The 18304-nt window shown below is 40.3% G+C and overlaps 2 protein-coding genes across 2 annotated transcripts; both read right to left on the bottom strand.

Moving 5' to 3' along the window:
- Positions 1-2299: 2299 nt before the first annotated feature.
- On the bottom strand, positions 2300-9846 carry LOC128540763 (ER lumen protein-retaining receptor 2-like). The gene is made up of 5 exons (XM_053510741.1): positions 9565-9846; positions 6632-6732; positions 6278-6436; positions 4127-4379; positions 2300-3907 (listed from the first exon to the last, which is right to left on the bottom strand). Exons 1-5 carry the CDS (start codon positions 9653-9655, stop codon positions 3873-3875), a joined length of 639 nt encoding a protein of 212 aa, XP_053366716.1. The 5' UTR covers positions 9656-9846; the 3' UTR covers positions 2300-3872.
- Positions 9847-15321: 5475 nt separating this feature from the next.
- Positions 15322-17949, bottom strand: LOC128541278 (uncharacterized). The gene is made up of 2 exons (XM_053511626.1): positions 16588-17949; positions 15322-16239 (listed from the first exon to the last, which is right to left on the bottom strand). Exons 1-2 carry the CDS (start codon positions 17947-17949, stop codon positions 15322-15324), a joined length of 2280 nt encoding a protein of 759 aa, XP_053367601.1.
- Between the last annotated feature and the right edge of the window lie 355 nt (positions 17950-18304).

Below are 18304 nucleotides of genomic sequence, written 5' to 3'. Positions count from 1 at the left end.
TTGTTTGTGTTTTTAGCCAAATTTATGAATGAGCCCACTCACTTGGCTAAGAAGCGAACCCACACAAATGGTCTCAGGATGCTTTATTGTTGACCCAGGGACTGATGGTAGTGCTGATTAGCCACGGCTGTACAATATACACCTTGTTATTTTATTGTATTTTGATCCATCCATTTGTCATCCCCACCCTGTGGATATCTATGTCATTTCTGTAGCAGTGACTTAAGAGGTCAGGTTGGCAGCTCGACATTCAATCGTCATTCACACACTATGAGCAATTTGGGAACGCCAATTAGCCTATGCGTTTTTGGACTGTTGGAGGAATCCAGAGAACCCAGAGGAGACCAACCAAGCCTCCATGCACACAGACCCTAGGCAGGAATCGAACCCTGTCCCCCGGAGGTGGGAGGTGACAGTGCTAACCACTCAGCCACAATGGCACCTATTATTATTATTATGATGATTATTGCTGTTATTTATGATGTATAAGACTTGCCATAATTTGTTGCTCCACACATTCCAAAATTCCTTTCACTCCTCCTACTCTATTATTAATAACATCCACAGTACATTAAGGTAGAACACACTTTGCAAAACAATGCTTAGTTTTATTTAAAAAATAAACATATCTGTATTTAAAACAATCCCTAGACTAATATACACACTGCCACTCCAAAAAGTAAAAAAAAAAAAAATCACACACTCTAATATTTTATTTTTTATTTTTATTTTGCGAAACGCATTTGATGAGCTATATTTCACAACATATATTTCAGTCCAAAATCAGTTTATTTCTCTTTTATTGATGATGGGAGAGACAGGCCCCTGTGTAAAGCCTTCTCCAGCACATCCTAAAGATTCTCAATGAGGTTACGGTCTGTCTCATGCTTTCTAAACCACTCTTCCACAATTTGAGCTTGATGATTTCTTACATCATCATCATAATCTTAAAAGATGCCTGGGCCACCATCGAAGAAAAAAAATGATCTGAAAAAAAAGTAGTATAATTTTTTTTTTAAAGGAATTAATTTTTTATCTTCATAACATTGCTCATACTGTAAGTGATTTTCTTAAGGCTACACAGCTGTTTAGTCCCAATCCTTTAAGTTCTTTTCACACTGCATGTGGAAATCCTCATCTAACTATTAAACACAGCTGTGTGTTCTACTGTTGTTTATGATTTGATTTTCCCAAATGTTTAAGTGATCTCTGATCAAGATCATTAATAAACTATTTTGACAAGAATTCACACTTCCTCCCTAAAGATGACGGGTTCACCACCACTGTCCTTCCAGGTTTTGATAAGCGCTGTTCAATTCAGTTGTTTTAGAAATCTCCTTAATTGTTTTCTTTGCTAGATGCAGGACAATAATTTGACCTTCTGAAAGAGTAAAATTGTTGCCATGGAAACAGGATATGCCTTCTGACACAGATCTTTAAGAAATGAAAAGATACTCACTGCATCAGTTAAGGTTAAATAACTTATAGTCAGCTGAAACATCTTAATCACTGCAGTAATTATCCAATTGGAGGCTCTTACCTAACTAAATCCAGGAGGTGACTTTTGCTTTGGACAGGTGGTGTATTATAATACACTGCCAACAGTATATTGACACCTTATCATCAAACCCATACATTAGTCTTTTCTAAACTGTTGCACCATACTTATAAGCACAAAATTGTCTGGAATGTCTTAACATGACAATTTCCATTCACTGGAGCTGAGGCCCAAATGTGCTCCTGCATGACAATGCCTAGTCCTGTACACAAAGCGAGCTCCATGAAAACGGTCAAGGTAGGAATGGAAGATCTCCTATATAGAGCCATGACCTCGACCGCACAAACAATTTTAAAACAGAAGGCAGTTAGTTTGGCTGATTATTGATGTCTGTGGTGACCAAAGAGAGCCTGTCCGGTCCCAACTCAAAAAATAGCTAGTGTATCACAAATCGTTAATTAAAGTTAATGCTCATAATGGTAAAAAGGTATCAGAACACTAAGAGAAACGGCTGATCCATGGAGGCCCCAGCTTGTGACTTACAGCACATACAGGATCTGTGGTTAGCATTCAGATGCCAAATACCACAGCACACCCTTCTTGTCACGTGTCGAAGGGTCAGAGCAGTTTTGGTGGGCGTAGAGAAACCTACACAATATTGGGCATTATGTTCTAAATTTTTGATGTTAAAAAGGATGACTGTATAATCATGCAATCTTAAAACTCTTGGAGCTTATAAAACATTTACAACTAACAGATAAAGAGGTTTAGATTTATTTAAGTAAAACACAGAGAATATTGTATCTCAAATTATCTTTATTTGAGATGGATGTCATATAAAGGTTGATTAAAAAAAAAAAAAGTCCAGAAAAATCTGAATTATGAAATAGACAAAAAAAAAAAAAAACCTGTTAAACTCTTTCAGCCCAACACCCATCCCTTAGAGATAGCAAAAAAAAAAAAAAGACTTCTTATATAAGGAAAACTCAATATACAAATCATGCTTTAAAGAATTTGGAAAAAAATTATAATTTGCTGTATTTTGCAATGCATAAAAATGATATCAATGAATTCACATGAATTAATTTGTAATATTTTTTGCTATTTAGATAAATTTAACCATTTTTATACACTTGGGTCATATTTTGCTATTATATGACGGAAAGTAAATCCTAATCAGAATGTATTGTATAAGTAAATGAGATGCCCAATGAATCAAATAATTTGTTTTTAAAAAGATTAATAAGGCAGTGTGTCAATACTGCAAGTTAATGCAAGTATGACTGAACGGGTGCAATATCAAACGTTCACCTTCACATTGCTACAACCTGATTACCTGAAATGCTCATTCTTACACACTTAGAAAAACACAAGGTGCCATTTCTTATTGTAAATAAAAGAGAAAAAGAAAGAAAAACAGCTGACCCAAGCATGAGGTAAACCTCTATACTGAGATTAAAAGGAAAAAAAAAATTATCTGCAATTACAATAAATAATGTACCATATTTTCCAGAAAATAAGAAAACAAAACCCTACAAATCAATTTATACATAGTTTAACACAAGAAGTGTCGCGTGGATTATTATCACCACCTATAAACTGGTATTTCGGCACCAGTCATCTGTATAATGTTGGTTGGTATTTTGCTGCCGTTCTGTATTGGTACCTGAGCTGACGTATTTGCTGCTATTCCTTCAGGTCTGGAGCGTATCCGTCTTTAACCACGGCTATATGCTAAAACTCCCCGCTCACAGATGTTGTTGCTCCTTGTGACTTTTCACTTCAAGCTCTTGTAGCCGTTCTGAGAATAAATGCTTAAGACGATTTTGGTGATTTCTAATCACCTTGACAACAACATATTTACTTATAACCATGACCATTATGATACATTTTTTTTTTCCTATAACTACTAGAGTAACTGGAATTGGGCCTTTAATTGCAGCACCTGTTAGAGAGCCACAATTTCTTCTTACATTCTAGAAAATATGGTACATTTACTCAAATTCCAAATATTTTACGAACACACATTACTCTATATGAGAATAATCCCCATCGATCATCACACTGACAAATTTTATGCATTTTACAGGGTTTTCTGTTGCCATGAGCCCAATTAAAGTGATTTTTCTGGTAGAAAATGGTTCATTTCTTTTATCTTAATAAGTAATAAAAACAATGGTAAGACGCACAAAACGTGGATACTGGAGGAGTTGAACGATTTCCGCGGTTTGAATCCGGAACTGTCCCAGCTGGTCAGGGTTTGAAGAAAATACCGAATCCATGTTGCACTCCTCAGGCATCTTACACTGATGTGGCATCAGCGGTGTCCTGCGCTTCCGCACGCAACCGCTAAAGCGCTGTCTCGATTCCTAGTTTATGCTGGCAAACTCAGCTTCTTCCCTTTCAACACTGTGAACAGCAGGACAGACAGAACGACAATATTCACCTCAGTCCACCCATATGATGATCATACTGCATATATAAAAGCTCATGCAGTTCTTTATAACCTTCATAAGCTTTTTATAGCATGCAATTAACTTCTAAAAGTCAGGTAAAAGTAAAGTAGGGCACATGGACGAAATGCAGTTCACTATGTGGTCATGAAGACATGCTGATGATGCCGCTTACCTTTTGTTACATAGAGATAGAAGAAATCACAGTACAGGATGGTCTGAACGACGCCTGCAACGATGGCAATCATGTCGAAGAAGCCTTCGAAGTAGAAGCGCCAGATCCAGTTGACGAGATACAGGGCACGATAAAGGCCCAGGAAGAACAGATAGTGTGTGGTGATGGTCTCAGCCTCCCCGGTCTTGCTGATCATAAAGAGCTGAGGAAGGATGGATACCGACTCCAAGTAGATGGAGAACGTCCAGAGGATCTACAGCACAGGAACAGGAAGGAAAACAGACGAGAGGGTAAAGCTCAATACACTGAATCTTGTTTTTAAATCCTGTTTTAGCAAACACTTTTCATCTGACTGCTTGTGACAATCGCTTGAATAGGTTTAGGATTGAAAAACCTCAGTTTTTGTGCCCAAGTCTCTGTCAGTGAACCTTACCAAAAAACGGACTCAAACACATTTCCTGTTGAACAACTGCACTCTTAACCTTCTAGAACAAAGTTACAAAAGGGACTGATTACACACTATCCGGTCTCGCCCCAAATAAAGATGGGTTCCCTTTAAAATCTGGTTCCTCTTAAGGTTATTTCCTCATGTTGTCTCAGGGAGTTGTCCTTGTCTCCACTGCCTCTGGTTTGCTTATTAGGGACTGACTAATAGAGCTAAAAAAAATTTCAATTTTTCAATTTATGTCCATAATATTTATTTCAAAGCTGCTTTGCAACAACATCCATTATAAAAATAGCTATAGTAATAAACATTTTTTTAGTCGACACTAGATTTGTGCAATAATCGATTATGCAGTTTAATCAATCTTTTCTTGACTGAATTGAATCGATTCTATTAATTCTATACTGTAAGTAATAATTAAATGGATAGCAAATTTCTTGCTTACATTAATTACTTAGTATTTTGAGTAAATATTAAATTAAATACAAGATATTTTTACTTTTAAATATAACAGTATTAGTGATTTTGTAAGATTTTATTTATTCAATTTAAATTGATCTTAAAAACTGCAGGCATTCTCTATTGATTCTTGTATGAAAAAGAAATCCTACCCAAATAAGATGTCATGTGAGTGGCCATAAAGCTAACATGTATAGTGGATTGTACTATCAGCTTGCTAATGTACTAGCCACCTGTCTGATTTGCTAAATAGTTAGCATGTTAACTAGTTTGACGTTAAGTAGGTCAGTATAAAAGCCCACAAATATATATAGTTTATAATATAGTTGCAAGCAACGATGAGCGGGCAAAGATGAAGCCTATTGAGCGCGACATGACTTCTAAAAAGCTCCGGTTGCTGATGTCACTCAAAGTAGGGTTTGGTGGCAATTGTAATGGCGCAGGTGCTTGGGCCGGTCGTCGTTTGTGTAAGATGTGTAGTATGTGTAGTATATGTGTAGTGCGTATGTGTGCGTGTGTAGGATATGTGTAGTGCGTATGTGTGCGTGTGTAGGATATGTGTAGTGCGTATGTGTGTAGGATATGTGTAGTGCGTATGTGTGTGTGTGTAGGATATGTGTAGTGCGTATGTGTGTGTGTGTAGGATATGTGTAGTGCGTATGTGTGTGTGTGTAGGATATGTGTAGTGCGTATGTGTGTGTGTGTAGGATATGTGTAGTGCGTATGTGTGTGTGTGTAGGATATGTGTAGTGCGTATGTGTGTGTGTGTAGGATATGTGTAGTGCGTGTGTGTGTGTGTGTAGTATATGTGTAGTGTGTATGTGTGTGTGTAGTATATGTGTAGTGTGTATGTGTGTGTGTAGTATATGTGTAGTGTGTATGTGTGTGTGTAGTGTAGTATGTGTACTATGTGTGTAGTATGTTTGTGTGTGTGTGGTACATGTGTAGTACGTGTGTAATGTATGTGTGTGTGCATGTAGTATACTGTATGTGTAATATGTGTGTGTTTGTGTAGTATATGTAGTATATGTAGTCCATAGTATGTGTGTGTGTATGTGTGTAGTGTGTAGTATGTGTGTGTGTAGTATATGTGTGTGTGTGTGTGTGTGTGTGTGTGTGTGTGTGTGTGTGTAGTATATGTGTAGTGTAGTATGTGTACTATGTGTGTAGTATATGTATGTGTGTGTGTGTGTGTGTGTGTGTGTGTGTGTATAAAAGTCCATATAAACTTCTAAAAATAATCTTACCTCCAGAGGAGAGAAGTCGTGGTTGACGAGAAAAGCCAGGCCACCCACAGGAACAACCAGGAACTCCACCCTGAAAGTGTCATGATTGCCGTCGTAGGTGGCTTTGAACTTGGCATAGATCAGGTAGACTGTGGCATACGCGCATCCAATGTAGATAAACTGTACCAACAAAAAGCAACAAATAAATAAATAAATAGTTACTGGGAAGGCAGGGAATATCATTATACCACAAAACCAGTTGAAATTTAATTAAGTGCATGAACATGTCCAACATAGCAACATGTTTTTGGCTAGGATGTGTGCAATGTGCTAAAGACACCAAAGACACTCAGCAGTTTGTGAGTTCCAGCTCACCTTCATTGTAGTGTTGTACAGAGAGATAAATGAGGTAAGAAGGTCCAAGTAGCGTGTCGTGAACACCAATGCAAACAGAACTTGGCTTTTTCCGGATATACCTGGACAATCGGCAAAAACAAACAAAAAACACAAAAAATCAACAGAATTACAACAATGTTATACTGAAACATCTGGTTCGTTCAAAAAAAGAAAGTAATTAAAGTAATGTTGTAAAAAATGTCATACTGGCTAAAGTCAACATGCATGTTCATACTGCTGCTCAGGAAATTTTATCAAGTAATTACAGCCTTAAAAACTAGCGTTCAATAGTCTGTATCGTCTGTATCTGTGTGAACTGCAATGCATTCCTAACATTATATCTGTAACATTACAACATTTATTTTATGAGAGAGAAAACATAGGGAACAAAAAAGACGCATTAAATTATTTTTTGTGACTGTGATCGTATTTAAAATAAATATATTGCGAACACAGAAAAAATACTTTTTTTTTGTTTTGGAAATGTACTTAAGTTACACGAAACCGACAGTATTGCTGAAGTTTAATTTATAAAAATTCATTCAAAGTTACTGTACTATAGAGGTTACTATATATGTTAGTTTGCTAGTGTCTCTTATTTCTTTCCTAAACATTACAAGGTCATTCAAGTGAAACGCGGGACCATAGATTACACAGAATAGCAATAGTTATAAGAGAAAAACTCCCTTTACAGGTAGTCCCCTAAATTACGAATGTCATAAGTCAGATTTGTTCTTAAGTCAAAAAAGAGGGTCTTATATGCCTTTGACAAGAATATACAATGTAAACCATTTCAATCCACTTGGCTAAATCTCGGTCTCCTTTCCGAACACTGCCATCATGTGGCCAAAAACCATAACCACAACTTAGGAGATGATTTTCATAGTGAAATGTGAGCTTGAACAGTGTTGTCTCTGCGCTTGTAAATCGTTAGGGGAATCCCAGACACCATTTTGTTTCAATGCTGTTTTCCACTGTATTGGACTGTGAACTCTTTTATTAAAGACTTTTTGAAAATTAGGATTATTTACCATCATAACTTTACAAGATAGTCATTTTCTAGCATTGTGTTCCCGGACTGATTTATCAAAACCGGAGAGGACCACTAATTTCTCCGGCACCCCCACACGCAAGCACATACAATATACCAGTCCTTAGACATTTTATACATTCACTTACTATTATATTGGTATCTGGTGACTTGCAGTGTACAGTGTGTACTGCATCTTTTGTACAATATATGTGAGCTACTTCTGTGATTTGTTCTCATCTACGAATGTTTATAGAACCACAGTCCGTTCATATCTGTGGAAATCCGTAACTCAAAGATATAAGTCAGGGACTTACTGTATTTCTCTATATAATTCCCAGCTATATTTATGCATTTATCCCAGCGTTTTACAAGTTCTTGGATACCATCAGAAGGTAGAAAGTTTTCTTAGTACGCTGGAGGTATGATCGAAGGTATGATGACCGCTTCACATTTGAAATGGCCCAAATATGTAAAAACAGCTTGGAGCGAGGCCAGGGCTGTACAGGGGATGTGGCAATACCCCCCAGCCGAGTTTGTTTTATTTGCAAGTGGTGTTGGTAAGCGATTGTTTGTACAGTTGGCAACAAGTTATCCATCGATTTTTAAGGATCAGGTGTTGCACTCGCTGAATATTGACAGGAACAACTGCAGCGGGCTCCGAGCCTCCTTGGTCGGGATCATCATTTCCTAAAGTATGGCCTTCAATCTCATCATCATAATGTGCTCAGGTTTATGCCTTTCTTCACAAAATAAAATAAAAAATCATAAATCCATATTTGACTCGAATGCCTCTTGTGTAAAGTTTTGCATATTAAAATACTTCTGTGTTTATTTATTTTAATGCATTTGTTTGTCTTTCTTTTTTTTTCATATTATTTGTTTTAACTGTAGAAACACCTTAAGTAACATTTAAATATTCAGCAATTACACGGATCACGCGTTTACTGCGAATTTTTAAGGTAAAATATAACCCAGAGACATCTTTAAGAGACTAATACTCAAAACTTTATTGCTAGAACACTGTCTAAGCAATGAAACCCACAAACGTCACACATCCTCATGTTCAGAAAGAGAGCTGAAATCGATGAACTCTTAAATACATCTTTCACACTACTGCAAGAAAGAGTTATATAAATATAAATACAAGTATTAAAGCTAAAACTCCAGCTTCAGGTTTTGTTTGCTGTGTCTGTGTGCGTGCGTGTGTGTGTGTGTGTGTGCGTGTGTGTGTGTGTCTGCTGGGTAACACATCCTGCCACGTCATAGGATACACAAAACTAACAAAGCTCAGCACTGATAAGAGAATGAATGAGTTTGGATCTGGAGCCAGTAATCTGATCAGACATGGTTGAAATAAAACTATATCCACAGACAAAGTATTGTAATTTAGTGCATATTGTTGTGAGGATGCCTGAATGCTAAAGGATCAGAGCTGCAGGCAGATTTCAGTGTAAGAGACGTCAGGCCTGGAGACAAGACTTCTGTGTCTGACTTTTGTATCGACACCTGATATATATCAATAAGGTGCAGAAATAGGATTATGAATGTGGAAGAGTTAGTGATTTAAGAGCAAACTTTAATCAGAGCACACTGATGAGGTGTCAGAGAGACTGGGTGTTTAGGTAAAGGATTCACTGACAGCAATCTGAGTGACAGTCTCACACGTGAATGAATGAGTGCATAATAAATACATGACTTTGGAGTAAAGGTTTTTGTGTGTGTGTGTGTGTGTGTGTGTGTGGCTGCGACAGGTACAATCCAATGCAATGACAAGCTTTAACTCAGATAAGATTTCTCTCCAACAGGAAGTCCATCACACACACACACAGGTGATCTTCGCGTCGCCCTGAACGACACCGTGTAAAAACACAGCACTCACCTGCACACGACCTGCTCTTCCATATTTTCAGCAGCAGGATGATGATGGCAGCTAAATGCGAGAGGTCCCCTGTGAGTCTGAAAATATTCATGATTCCGCCCGCACAAAGACACCGAGCCCACTGAAACCGTCTCTGGGAAAAGAAAACAGAATCAACTAAAAACCGTAACTCGACGACAACACCGAAAACTTCCCAAAATTTGACAGAATGAGCTGGTTTATTAGCCGCTTCCTGCACTCCCTTCTTTCCTTCCCGGTTGAAAAATGGCGAGAGCAGCGCGACGTGGCCCAGGGCGTGGCCAAACGTTCCACCGTCCAATCAAAACGCGAACGCGGGCAGGAGGGCGGGACAACGTGGATTCGCTGGTAATGCAGGCGCATACTTCCATGCTATGCTACATTCCGTTCGACAGTGCGCCCCCTATTCCCTGCACCCTACTTCCTGTGCAGGGAACGTCAGTTAAGGGAACAACTTCCTTCGACAAGTGCTGCGGTCCTTTCCGACGTGTAATTCACAGGGTGCTCCCTACTTCCTGCTCCGTTTGCAGAGAATGATGATGATGCAGAACAACATTTTTTATTGTTGGTGTTATTTGCTGTTGTTGATGAAGAGAACTCCCCTCAGCAAAACTCCATTTGGAACACCTTGCAACGTCACCGGCGCTGACGTCACACTACGGACATTAAATATTGAAGATTTATTGAAACTAATGACCTCAATTTTTAATTCTCTTAAACTAATTCAGTTCAATAAGAATAATAATAGACTTTTACATTATTATGACATTATTTTTAATTGAAGTGTTGTGTCTCTTGTTACATATTTTCCACTGTTTATACATCATAACTATCCTCTTATGTCTTTTACCTTTATTTTGAACTGTCACATTTATAGTTCTTTGTCCTTTGTGTTTGCTGTCTATTGCTGTTGTTGTTATTGTTAACTGTATTTAATGTGGTTTGTGTTCTATTTGTATTGTTTCGAAAAAAAAATAATAATCCACATGTGCAAGGTGTCAGTGTCTCCCTCTAGCGGCCACATATTATTGTGTGAGAAGGTTTAGGCAGCTAATTGAAGGCAGACAGTGCCTTTTCTTACACTAAGTTGTTTTTGGAGTGCTCAATTTAGTTTTATATAACAAAATATATTTTATATATTATATAAAATGTGGATCTATGCTGTTATATGTGGGAAAAAAATCCTGCAATTTTCCTGTCCCCATAATACCACGACCCTCTGCCCAGAATGACTACAGGCCCGTAGCTCAAACATCACATATTATGAAGGTGTTTGAGAAACTTATCCTGAATATACTTCGTCCCCAGGTGAAGTCCTCAATTGACCCTCTTCAGTTTGCCTATCAGCCATTCCTGGGAGTGGATGATGCCATTATACACCTGCTCCACCGAACCTACTCCCACCTTAACAAACCTGGGACCAGTGTAAGGATTATGTTCCTTGACTTCTCCAGTGCCTTCAACACCATACGACCGGCAGTACTGGGCAAGAAACCAATGATCATGCAAATTGACACTCCCTTGGTCTCATGGATCATGGACTATCTGACCAGTATCCCCAGTATGTCCGATTACAAAACTGTGTGTCCCACACAGTGATCGGCAAACCCTGGTGCTCCTCAGGGGACTGTTCTGTCTCCATTTCTTTTCACCCTCTATACATCTGACTGATATAATTCGGAATCATGCCATCTACAGAAGTTCTTTGATGACTCTGTGGTTATGGGATGTATTAAGGACGGTAACACCCCCCAGTACCAGTCTGTGGTGGATAACTTTGTAATCAACTCAACATCAAGAAAACGAAGGGGCTGGTGATTGACTTTCCATGACTTTTCCCCTTCCTATATCTTTCCATGGAGAGACAGTGGACATGGACTCTGAGTATAAATACCTGTAAGTGCATCTGGAGAACAAACTGGACAAGTCAGTTAACACAATGACACACTACAAGAAAGAACAGAGCAGGTTGTACTTTCCTGAGCAGGCTCAGGTCTTTCAACATCTGCAACACAATTCTTCAGATGTTTTATAAATCTGTTGTGGCAAGTGTCGTTTTCTATGCTGGGGCTGCAACATGAAAGCGGCAGAGAGAAACAGACTGGAAAAAGTCATTGAAAGGGCCGGATCTGTCCTGGGCTTGGATATGGACTCTGTCTTGATCAATTCTTCTCACCCACTATACAGAGTTCTCTCCGAACACAGGAGCCATTTTAGCCAGCGACTGATTATAACCAGATGTTCTACAGAGTGCAAAAGGAGATCTTTTTTTCAATGTATGAGAAATTACATAACTCATCTCTGTAACGTTTTCACTACAAGATAGGGACTGTCAGTAGTTACTGTTCGATAATACTTTTATGAGACTACTGTTCCCACAATTCAAGATACAGTTCCACGTGTAATATCTGATTACCAGTACATTTGTGCAATATTCTTTCTTTTCATTTACACTACATTTCAAGTGCAATATCGGTATATTAATAATATTTAGTGCAATATGTAACTTACTGTGTGCTATACAGTGGAACGTCGGATTACGAGCATAATTCGTTCGTTCGTATTCCAAAACACTCGTAAACCAAATGTAATTTTCCCATAAGAAATAATGGAAACTTCTACAGTCCAAAAAAATAAATACATTAAAATAATTAATACAAAATATTAAGTAAAAATAAAACAAATTAACCTGGACGTTACCTTTCAAAAAAGTTAAAAATAAATCCCGGCAGATAAGCGTTTCCCTTTGTGCATGCAGGCGCTGTGTATGTGTGTGCGTGTGAGGCTAAAGTAAGTGGAGACTCTTGCTTTCAGCCCCTCCTGTCTCCCCCTCCTCATCTTACACATTAAAACTTTCTTCTCTTGTTTAAACACACTCACACACATTAACGGAAAGACTGTTGTTCTGTTCTAAATTATTAAAGCTTCTCCACTTTTTTTAATGTTGCTCGCGACAGCGTAACAGCTCGTTAATCCATGCTTATGTAATGATGAGATGGACAAACTCGTCGATGCCCGTTCTTTTATATTCTGCATTGTCAGGTTATAGTACAAACTTTCGGGTGGATCCTGCACTTAAATCCAACAAAAAAAACAAAGAAGAACTACTGAAGAACAAAACTCAGGCTCAATATCCTAACTTAAATCTCACATTCGCGTTCACACACACCGGACTGCATTACCCACAATGCATCTCCCGCACTGGACTACACTTCCGTAAACAGCGGTCATAAATCAACGTCTCTCTCTCGCTACACTGTTTTATCTAAAAAAAAAGCAATAAACATCGCTAAAGACACTCGTGTGAGCGCAAACCAACAGAATCACTGCTGTAAAGTAAAACTAACAAACAAATGACCCAGCACCTTACCTCTAAAAAGATTTGCGACAGAGTTTCTTTGGAGAGCAGAGTGTGTGTCTCTTGCCTTCATTTCTGTGCGCGTGTGTGTTTGTAAATGAGGGTTTCACAGACACACACACACACACAGCCGGCACAGTGTTTAATCACGCTCACGCGCGCACACACACACACACACACCGCGATGAGGAAGAAAATACATTTTTAACCTCCGTATTGAGAATTTCTTTTGCCTTACTCGCGCGCACACACGTGTTATAAGAAAAAGTACACGCGCTGTACACACGCGCTTCAGAACACATAATAAAATATGTTTCACCCACGCGTAGTTACAGTGTTATAGTAAACAGTACACGCGTGCACAGATGTTGATTATACCAGTAAGAGACGAACACTAAGACCCAGCAGGGGAGACGATTCCGCAGCGCAAGAGAGAAAAACCGTTGGCTCAGTTGTGATCACGTGACGCTCGGCGTCTAAACAAGAACACATGCGTGAAACATGATGCTCGGTGCTCGTAAACCAAGAAAATGCTCGTTTTTCAAGTTAAATTTTTATTAAAAATCTTTGTTCGTCTTGCAGAACACTCGTAAACCGCTTTACTCGTAATCCGAGGTTCCACTGTATTTAATTATATTTTTACTTCTATTTATTGTTATTTTTCTTTAAATTTTTCTTTCTTTAATTTTATTAGTTTTTCCTTTTTTTCTCGGTAAATTAATCAAAGCAAGTGTATAAGCAAGACAAAGCAATAGCCCTATCCTCTGCATCCTCTTCTCTCACACCAACTAACTTCATGTTCTCTCTCACTGCATTCATAAATCTCCTCTTTGGTCTTTCTCGTTGTAAACCCGGGCCGCAACCGATCCGGTATGGAAATAATATTTGTGATTCGCATCATTGATTTGGCAAATGTTTTTATGTCGGATGCCCTTCCTGACACAACCCTCTGCATTTATCCAGACTTGGGACTGGCACCAGAAGACACTGGATTTGGCCCCCCGTGGTTGCAATAAAATGATTGATTAATAATAATTGATTAATAATAATTGATTAAGGATGTACGGAGATTTATAAATTTTTCAGATTACTAGCCTATATAATACTAAGGATTTCTTGATTAAATTTAAATATAAAGTTTTGCGTCCTTTTAATTTGATGTTGTCCTTGTTAATAATGATAATAAATATAATGTATTTTTCGAGCTCCATGTTTTTCACGCTTAAGTGAGACGCAATGACTTACGGAAAAAATTTCATTCCCGTTTCCGGTGAAGTGAACACCTGTTGCTCACTCGTTCCCTACACCATTCGCAGTTCCTGCGGTTTGGAATCACACTTAACATGGCTGAACACCATATGAAGTGTACTTTGCAGGGTACTTCAGGCTGTTTGGAACGCATCGAAAAGTCCACTAAAACGTCACCAGCGCGGACGTCACTTCCTCCGTGCGTTACCCTGGTAACATAAACCCATCGGATTCCTGTTGCTGCTGCTTTGAAAAATTCACCCTACTGACATTTAATATTGAATTTTTATTGAAACAAAAACTGATGCCTTATAAAACACATTGAATCGTATAGAACATTATATAAATATAAATTATTGATTAATAATAATAATTGATTAAAGATGTTTTTTTTTTTTTTTTTTACAGATTAATAGCCTTTATAATAATATGATATTAATTACATCTAAAGATGCTTCTCCTTCATTCACCTTGGTGAATGTAGCCTTAGCCAGGAGGAGTTGATGTCATCAGGCGGTATCCAATGATCATTGGGTGTTTCAACCCTAAACCGCAACACCCTCAACATTGGTGGGTCAGCAGTGGTGGCCAAATCACTGCCCATCTACTCCCCCTGGCTTCCAGCTAAACTCTTCTCTCCTGCTCCATAACCAGCAAGAAGCCCTCTCTGCAGCCTCCCCCATCCTGCGGACAGTCATCTTTCTCTCCCTTCCCATCACCCCAATGGCTGTAAGCATCCTCCATACTGACTGGGCAGGGAATCCTCTACAGCCGACCCCAACTGGGAATAGCCATGCCTGCCAACCTTTCTCCCTACAGTCCTGCAAGAGATCCTGGTATTTGGCGCTCTTTCTCTCAAATGCTTGCTCACAACCCTCTTCCCATGGGACTGTAAGTTCGATAATGATGATCTTTTTTGCCTCTTCAGACCACAGTACTGCATCTGGCCTCAGGGTTGTCTGAACAACCGGGGGAAACTGCAATCTTTCCTTCAGGTCTACTTTCATTTCCCATGATTGGGCCTTTTGCAGCAGATTAGTTCTCATTATTACTGTAGTTGGTGGCTTTTGACCCGATCTTACAAACTTAATCGATGGTATTACTCTCCCATGTGGTTGGTGTTTCTTGCGTCTCTACTGCTCCAGGGTGTTGGCAAGTGTCATGAGCACCTTGTCATGGCGCCACCTGTATCTACCTTGGGCCAGTGCTGTTTTACACCCTGACAGGATGTGTGCCATGGTACCCTTCTCCCCACAAAGCTTGCACAGTGGATCCTCTCTTAAGCCCCACTTGTGCAAGTTTGTCGGGGTTGGGAGTGTGTCATACACCGATCTTAACAAGAATGAGATACGGAAAGGTTCCAGTTTCCACAGATCTCCCCATGTGATCTTCCTCTTGGGTAGGTCCCACTTGGTCCATGCTCCCTGGGATGCTAGTTCCACTGCCCTTGCCCTTCGTTCTTCCTCTTCCAGGTTCCGTACCTCCGCCTGGATCATGGCCCTTCTATCCTTCAATCCAGCCTTCCCCCATTGCTGGATATGGGAAGTTCCAAGACCCTGTCTTCCTATGCATGGCGTTCCCATGATGTCACGTAGCTTCAGCATACTTTCAGCTTGTGCAACAGATGAGTCAGCTGCCCATTTGCGTCCTGATCTTGTAAGGATACCTGCCTGCCTGACTTGTTCATCCTGGGAGTCTCTGTATGTCATTATGACTCTGCACTTTGCTACCTTAAATTCCTCAACCACGGATGACAGAGGAAGTTGGAGCTGCCCTGATCTTATGTAAAGGCCTACTGAAGTGAAACTTGGAGGAATTCCCAGCCACCTCCGGAGGTACTTGTTAATCTTTCTCTCCACTCTTTCGACGCTTGTCATGGGAACTTCATACACCGTCAGCGGCCACATGAGTCTTGGCAGCAAACCATGTTGGTAAAGCCATGCTTTGAACTTCCCCGGGAGCCCTGATTTTTCGATCCTCCTCAGCCATTCCTCTGTCTGCTTCTCTGTACTGCTGATGTTATTCCTGTCGGTAAATGAATCATCGAACCACTTCCCGAGGCACTTAATTGGATTTTCCTTTATCGATGGAATCTCCTCCCCTTGCACATGTAGCATGACTCTATTTGTCAGTTTACCTTTCCTAATCACCATATACCTGGATTTCTTTGGCTTAAACCTCATTCTGGCCCATGTTACCATGCGGTCCAGAACAGTTAGTATCCACCTCGCCTCCACATGGGTTGTGGTCGTCACAGTAAGGTCGTCCATATAACCTTTTATTGGGGGTTGTCGGATGCCCGATTGCATTTTTGGGCCTCGGGCTTCCTTCCCAGCAGCTGTTATTATGAGGTTCATTCCCATGATGAAGAGGATGGGGGAGATTGTACAGCCAGTTACGATCCCTTTTTCCAAGTTTTGCCACTCGGTGGTGAAGTGGCCTGTCCTGAATCGTAGCTGGATTCCGCCAAAGTAACTGGTGATCATTCCCTTGATGTGCTGAGGTATGAGATAATGGTCTAGTGCTGCATGGATAAGGGCGTGAGGGATTGATCCATACGCATTAGCCAGGTCCAGCCAAACAACGGTCAGATTGCCTTTGCTGGCCTTGGTCTCCTGGATCATCTGACTGAGAACTCCAGCATGTTCCAGACATCCAGAGAAGCCCGGGATCCCCCCTTTCTGGATAGCAGTGTCGATATATCCATTTTCAGTCATATATGAGGTCATCCTCTTAGCCAGTACAGAGAAGAAAATCTTACATTCTACACTTAACAGTGAGATTGTTCTAAATTGGTCTATGGTTGAGGAGTTCTCTTCTTTTGGTATGAAGCAGCCTTCTGCCCTTTTCCAACACAATGGAATGATGCCCTTCTTCCAAATCCTCTGGAACAGCTTCCATAGCCTCCGGAGGAGCATTGGGCACTTCTTATACACCTTATAGGGTATGCCGCTTGGGCCAGGGGCAGAACCCGACCTGGCCTTCTTCACCACCTCTTGGATTTCCTTCCAGGCTGGTTTGCTAATGTTAAGCTCCTTTGCAGGTATATCAACACTGTTGATATTTGGGTTGGCATCAAGGACCTGGTTTCTGAAGATGTCATTGTGGGTTTCTCTCAAAAATGTCTCCACGACTTCTCTGGTGCTGGTCAGCCTTCCAGACTTTACTTCCCCTAGCAGTGTTCTGGTGAATCGGAAGGGGTCTTTGGTGAACTGAGATCTTTTGTTCTCCCTATCCTTCCTTCTTTTACGAGTGCTTTCTGCTCTTCGGAGACTGCAGAGACGTTCTCGGAGTTGACTCGTCAGGTCCTTGATGCCTTCTCTTTCACAAACCATAGATCTTTTGAACTGCTTATTAAGCACCTTAATTTCTTTCCTTAAGTGGTGGATTTCCCTTTCTCTTCTATTTGGTTGGTGTACAGCCCTGATGTTCTCCTTCTTATCCTCCAGTCCGAACCGCTCCCTTGCCAGATTGTACGTTATTGTTGTGAGAGTGTTGACTTTCTGCTCAGCTGTCCCTACTAGTGTAACTTCTAGCACTTTATCGAGATCTTTGTCTAGTTGGTCCCATTCCTTATTGTCGCCCATCTTGGGCCATTTAATTCGCTCCTTCGCAGGGTGGGTTTGGCTTTCTGGGGAGGTATTAGAAAAGTCTGTCTTGTGGTCTTGGGGTGACACAGGTGCTGAGAGATCTCCCGGACTGTGGGGTTCTTCCTGCCTGGAGCTCTCCTGCGTCTCACCAGTTACTACTGTGCGCTGCATTTGTGACCCCTTCTTTCCACATTTGGTCCTGCCTTGATGTATTTTAAGGCCTTTTGTGTTCTTGCAGACCTTTCCGCAATGACACTTAACTTCCGTAACTTCCCCAGTTAACGTTGTTTGAGTGAGCCTTCTCATTATCTGTGGATCCATTGTCCTAGCCGTTACCGTTATGTCTGTCCTGCTGAGTCGCTCATCCTCCCCCCCTCTCGGGCGACTCTGGGGGTATTGCTTCATATAACTTTCCGTAGCTTGAGTTGGTGCCCTCTTGCGAGTGCTGTGCATGAGGTTGCTAACCTAATGCACCCACGCCAGTCTTTCCTGGAAGTCATCTGTCTCTCCAGAGTCACCGAACTTC

Source organism: Clarias gariepinus, chromosome 14 (genome assembly GCF_024256425.1).
Source record: "Clarias gariepinus isolate MV-2021 ecotype Netherlands chromosome 14, CGAR_prim_01v2, whole genome shotgun sequence".
NCBI classification, from domain to species: Eukaryota; Metazoa; Chordata; class Actinopteri; order Siluriformes; family Clariidae; genus Clarias; species Clarias gariepinus.
This window is presented reverse-complemented; position numbering and strand designations above follow the sequence as displayed.

Excerpts from the sequence above, each read along its gene's own strand:
- LOC128540763 (XM_053510741.1), bottom strand. The coding sequence starts at position 9,655 with ATGAATATTTTCAGACTCACAGGGGACCTCTCGCATTTAGCTGCCATC. Across the intron at positions 6,437-6,631 it reads TGTACAACACTACAATGAAG|TTTATCTACATTGGATGCGC; the intron begins GTGAGCTGGAAC and ends TTGTTGGTACAG. Across the intron at positions 3,908-4,126 it reads CTATCTCTATGTAACAAAAG|TGTTGAAAGGGAAGAAGCTG; the intron begins GTAAGCGGCATC and ends TGCTGTTCACAG.
- LOC128541278 (XM_053511626.1), bottom strand. The coding sequence starts at position 17,949 with ATGCAGCGCACAGTAGTAACTGGTGAGACGCAGGAGAGCTCCAGGCAG. Across the intron at positions 16,240-16,587 it reads AAAACTTGGAAAAAGGGATC|TGGTTCGATGATTCATTTAC; the intron begins GTAACTGGCTGT and ends TGCCTCGGGAAG.